We start from the raw sequence: 6,000 nt of genomic DNA on the forward strand, positions 1-6,000 counted from the left end.
TTATCCAACTTAATGCTTTCCAAAAGCTCCACCACATATTTCTTAATATCTACATTCTCAAGCTTTTCAGTCCACTGCAAGTCTTCCCTACAATTGCCAAGATCCTTTCCCGTCATGAATACTGAAGCAAATGGTTCATTAAATATCTCCGCTATTTCCTCCGGTTCAATACGCTCTTTTCCATTGTCACACTGATTCGTCCTATTCTGTCACGTCTTATCCTCTTGCTCTTCACATACTTGCAGAATGCTTTAGGGTTTTCCTTAATCCTGTCCGCCAAGGCCTTCTCATGGCCCCTTCTAGCTCTCCTGATTTCATTCTTAAGCTCCTTCCTGCTAGCCTTATAATCTTCCAGATTCATATCACTACCTCATTTTTGAACCTTTTGTAAGCTCTTCTTTTCTTCTTGACTAGATTTACAACAGCCTTTGTACATCACAGATCTTGTCCCCTACCATCCTTTCCATGTCTCAATGGAACGCACCTTCTCAGAACCCCATGTAAATATCCCTTGAACATTTTCTACATTGCTTCGGTACTATTCTCTGACAACATCTGTTTCCAATTCATGCTTACAAGTTCCAACCTGATAGCCCCATAGTTCCCCTTACTCCAATTAAAGGTTTCCCTAACCTAACTGACCCATACCTCTCCAAAGGTGTGGTAAAAGAGACAAAATTGTGATCACTATCTCCAAAATGCTCTGCCACTGAGAGACCTGACTCCTGACCAGGTTCATTTCCCAATAGCAGATCAAGTACAACCTCTCCTCTTGTAGCTTATCTACATATTGTGTCAGAAAACCTTCCTGAACACACCTAACAAACTCCACTCCCATCTAAACCCCCTCACTCTAGGGAGATACCAATCAATATTTGGGAAATTAAAATCTCACACCTCAACAACCCTGTTATTAAAACTCCTTTCCAGAATCTGTCTCCCTATCTGCTCCTCGATGTCCCTGTTACTGTTGGGTGGTCTATACAAAACACCCAGTAGTGTTATTGACCCCTTCCTGTTCCTAACTTCCACCCAGAGATGCCGTAGTGTCCTCCTTTTCTGTAGCCATGACACTATCTCTGATCAACAGTGCCACGTCCCCCACCTCTTTTGCCCACCTCCCTGTCCTTTCTGAAATAATTAAATCCTGGCACGTGAAGTAGCCATTCCTGCCCCTGCACCATCCTAGTCTCTGTAATGGCCACCACATCATATCTCCGAGAGCTGATCCACGCTCTAAGCTCATCCTCTGGCTGTTCTCCCTCCCACTGCAGGATATCTTGGAAGTGATCAGAAAACATCCCAGACCCTGGCACCTATGAGGCAAACTACCATCCGAGTTTCCTTCCTGCCACCACAGAATCATCTGTCTGACCCCCTGACTATAGAGTCCCCTATCTCTGCTGCCTTCCTCTTCCTTTTCCTGCCCTCCTGAGCCACAGGGCCAGACTCGGTGCCAGAGACACTGACACTGATGCTCCCCAACCCCGTAGGCCACCCCCTCCGGCAGTACTCGAACAGGGGTACTTATCGTCAAGGGGAATAGCCACAGGGGTACTCTCTAGTACCTGCCTCTTGCCCTTCCCTCTCCTCACTGTGACCCACTTCTTCAGTCTCCCGTGGCCCCGGTGTGAACCACCTGCCTGTAACTCTTCTCTATCACCTCCTCGCTCTCCCTGACCAGACGAAGGTCATCGAGCTGCATCTCGAGTTCCCTAACTCGGTCCCTAAGGAGCTGCAGCTCGACACACCGGGTGCAGATGTTGCCGTCCAGGAGGCTGGGAGTCTCCAGGATCTCCCACATCTGACACCGAGCACAGAAAACCAGCCTCACACACATACTCCTCTGTCTGTATTGTAAACAGATAACCTACCTCGCCTCGACCCTTTATCGCCGAAGCCCCGTTGAGCCAAAGCCTTCCTACTCTGTCTCCCGCTCCTCTGACGCTTGCTCTGTAAATCTGTCTTCCTTTTTAAACTCTTCTCGCTCTTCTCACTGGCCGACTTGCACAGTCGTGCTGAAGAAAAAAAAATCAGTAATTGTGTTACTAATAAACACTGGGGATTTGTACCGTCTCCTGTCTCTCTGTGTCCTTCACCCTCACTCTCTCTCATCTCCAGGCTTGACCCGTGTCGGTCTCACAGATTCTGGTGCCGAGGATCTCGCCTCCGCTCTCAGTACAAACCCATCACTGACGGAGCTGGACCTGAGTTATAATAAACTGGGGGATTCAGGAGTGAAACTGGTGTCTGCGGCTCTGAGGAACCCGGAGTGTAAAATACAGAAACTGTGGTAAGTACCAGACTGTGGGAGATTGTGGTTACAGTCACTGGGTGTCTGACACTGAACATTAATGTGATCAGTAATTGTGTTACTGATAAACACTGGGGATTTGTACCGTCTCTTGTCTCTCTGTGTCCTTCACCCTCACTCTCTCTCATCTCCAGGCTGGGGTATGTCGGTCTCACAGATTCTGGTGCCGAGGATCTCGTCTCCGCTCTCAGTACAAACCCATCACTGACGGATCTGGACCTGAGTGTTAATAAATTGGGAGATTCAGGAGTGAAACTGGTGTCTGCGGCTCTGAGGAACCCGGAGTGTAAAATACAGAAACTGTGGTAAGTACTAGACTGTGGGAGATTGTGTTTACAGTCACTGGGTGTCTGACACTGAACATTGTGATCAGTAATTGTGTTACTGATAAACACTGGGGATTTGTACCGTCTCCTGTCTCTCTGTGTCCTTCACCCTCACTCTCTCTCATCTCCAGGCTGGCCCGTGTCGGTCTCACAGATTCTGGTGCCGAGGATCTCGTCCCCGCTCTCAGTACAAACCCATCACTGACTTGGCTGGACCTGGGATGGAACTCGCTGACAGACCGATCTGTCCCCGCTCTCCGCCGCCTCATACTGACCCTACCGAGTCTGGAGCGGATCCAGTGAGTGTTTGTGTTGATGTTCAATGTGATAAAATATCAGCGGATCCGCGGGTTTTCTGGGGATATTGGTCTGTGAGTGTTGTTGAAACATTAACCCCGGTCCCCTGTTACTGACACTGTTGTGTAATCTGTTTATTTCATCTTTATTCTCCCATCAGTTTCAGGTTGGTGGGGCAGCGGTTCAGTGAGACCGGAGAGAAGGAACTGAGATCTCTGCAGGAACCCAGACCCGGACTGTGTGCGCGCGTGAACATCTGAATTTGTGAACATCCCCGCCCGCGGGATGGGGACATATTGGCCGATTCCCCGCCCTCCCCTTTAACTCCCGCCCTAACTTTTAATGGCCGCGCACCAGGTTTAATTCCCAACGGTTCTAACAGAACCGGCTCCAGACTTGCGCTCTGTGACATCAGAAGCGGTCCCGCGGTGACGTATTTCCGCTTCTTGTCCAGTGGACGAGCTTCCCGCCGGATGTGCGGGTCGAGACACTTCACGTGAGACCCTGGGGAATTACACAGACAGGAAGAGCCCGGGGTCCGGGGCTCAGTCTGGGACAAAGGTATACGGTGTCCCGGGGTCGGTTTATCCCGGGAGAGAATCCTTTTGCTCCCTTTGCTGAGGACGGTGCATTCGGCAGCCCGGCCGATATAATGATGTTAAATGGACAAATCCCTCGGCAGTGACCCTGGATCTGCAGCGATCTCGGACACGGCCCTGAAGTGTGATTTTATAATCATCGGTTCCCCGATGCAGAGTGACGGTGAGAAACGGGACTGATTATTCAAACTGTCACCTATTGTCGCCTGTCAGTTAATTGTGTGTGACTGTGAGAGAGTCGGGAGCAGCTTATTTATTCCCGCACGTTAGCAGCTCACACGTTGCTTAATTTACATTTGTCATGATGAAATTAATAAACCTGTAACTTCCTGTCCTGGTGCCGGACTCGAGTTTTATTTGAGGTTTCTGCTGCCCCCCGCACCCTGTGCACTGCAACAGTGGGTCGGAGCTCCTCACACCTGACACAGTAGCGTCTCAGCTCCAGGCTGAGGGAGGTCGGACTGCAGAGTCTGGGTGCCCAGGATCTTATCTCCACCCACCCCCCCTCCTGCCCGCCGCAGACAGTTAAAATCGAATGCAATAACAGACGTGAGGTCCTGAGTTCTCGAGTTGAAACAGATTACAGAGGAGACTCTCATTGTGTGCACAAATGATAACAAATCGATAACAAATCCCATTACATTGTAGTGCATAAAGTGTTCACTGTAGCACCGGGAACCACACAAACACACGATGAATATATGGAAGTGGTCTCAGAGACGGGGAGGGATGCAGTATGAACAGACCAGGAGAGGGTGGGAGTGGGCACAAACGGGCAGGGGAGTACAGATGGCAATCATAACCATAGCAGTTAACAATCACGTTTGACTTCTAGGGTCGAGAAATAGCCCTGGATGAAATCGAAGTTGAGGATAATTTTGCAAATCGGGTCTCCACCCCTTCCCGTCCTCTCTTCACATCGACACCGGAATATTACCGCACACGTTTCCTGGTGTCTGTATCCTCCTCTCTCCACGACACTCGGAGTGATGACGCACAGGATCCGGAGATGAGGATGTCGGATCGGTCTCTATCGTTTGGGATATATTTATTATTTGTGATAAACAGTCCGCGCAATCGAGTGGAGGGTGGTCGAGAGTGTCTGTCCTGCGAGGGGCTCCTGATTGAAAATGGTGAATAGGGAGAGGAGCGACAGAAGGATTTAGAATGGTCACTAGGGAGGGAGTGAAAGGTTGACTGAAAATGTTCTCCGGGGAGAAAAGTGATGGCTGAGTGACAATGGGCGCCAGGGAGGGGGCAATGGGCGGAATTAAGATGGCCGTGGTCACCTTGTTTCTCATGGCCGGCAGGGAGGGAGTGATACACTGACACTAGAGTAGGAATGAGAGGCAGAGTTAAAATGTCCGAAATGATGGTGATTGTGTACTGACTGAAAATTATCACCGCTGGCGGAAGGGGGGAGTTACGTGCTGATTAAATGTAGGATTCTGGTTGAAAAGCAGAATATAAAATTAATACCAGTGAGAGAGTGACGCGTTGAGATAACTTTGTCAATTGGGAGGGAGTGATGCGCGGTTTGAAAATGATCACCGGGGAGGGAGGAAGGGATGCACTGAGAGAAAATGGACGCCAGGAGGTGACAAATCAGAAGGAGAGGCGGCCCGACCAGAAATAGTCTCTGATACCTTTGTTGGAATGGCCGACAGGGAGGGAGTGATGGACAGACAACAGGGAGGGAGAGACGCACCGGGTAAAATGGCCGAACTGGAGTCAGTGGCACATTGAGAAGTGAGAGGGGGTAATGGGTCGATGTAAAATGACCTATTGTTCTGACATAAAATGGCCGCTGCTTCATTTAAACTGTCTGACGGGGCAGTTTCCGGTTGTGATCTCTTGTTGAAAGTGAGCGCCGGGAAGGGAGGAGGTGAGACGTCGATTGAAAACGGCCGTCAGCATCGTTAATTTTGTTGATGAAAAGGGAGAGATGTGGTGACTGAAGGAGACCCCGTTCGGCCGGGTTGAAACGGGACCAAGGAGGGAGAGATGTATTGACTGAAGGAGACCCCGTTCGGCCGGGTTGAAACGGGACCAAGGAGGGAGAGATGTGGTGACTGAAGGAGACCCCGTTCGGCCGGGTTGAAACGGGACCAAGGAGGGAGAGATGTGGTGACTGAAGGAGACCCCGCTCGGCCGGGTTGAAACGGGACCAAGGAGGGAGAGATGTGGTGACTGAAGGAGACCCCGTTCGCCGGGTTGAAACGGGACCAAGGAGGGAGAGATGTATTGACTGAAGGAGACCCCGTTCGGCCGGGTTGAAACGGGACCAAGGAGGGAGAGATGTGGTGACTGAAGGAGACCCCGTTCGGCCGGGTTGAAACGGGACCAAGGAGGGGAGAGATGTGGTGACTGAAGGAGACCCCGTTCGGCCGGGTTGAAACGGGACCAAGGAGGGAGCAACGCCTTGGATATAAGTGAGCGCGCAGAGAAGGAGTGAAGGACACGT

At 50.6% G+C, this 6,000-nt stretch overlaps 1 protein-coding gene across 1 annotated transcript in view; it reads left to right on the forward strand.

The window, feature by feature from the left end:
* The window catches only part of LOC140723390 (NACHT, LRR and PYD domains-containing protein 3-like), a 93,731-nt gene extending 90,237 nt beyond the window's left edge, over positions 1-3,494 (forward strand). Inside the window, exons 11-14 of the mRNA XM_073037972.1 lie at positions 2,133-2,293; positions 2,449-2,619; positions 2,772-2,939; positions 3,104-3,494. Coding sequence (XP_072894073.1) covers positions 2,133-2,293; positions 2,449-2,619; positions 2,772-2,939; positions 3,104-3,197 — 594 coding nt within the window. The 3' untranslated portion in view covers positions 3,198-3,494. The remainder of the gene's footprint in view (positions 1-2,132; positions 2,294-2,448; positions 2,620-2,771; positions 2,940-3,103) is intronic.
* Positions 3,495-6,000: the final 2,506 nt, after the last annotated feature.

The sequence above is a fragment of the Hemitrygon akajei genome, unplaced genomic scaffold (genome assembly GCF_048418815.1).
Source record: "Hemitrygon akajei unplaced genomic scaffold, sHemAka1.3 Scf000111, whole genome shotgun sequence".
NCBI classification, from domain to species: domain Eukaryota; kingdom Metazoa; phylum Chordata; class Chondrichthyes; order Myliobatiformes; family Dasyatidae; genus Hemitrygon; species Hemitrygon akajei.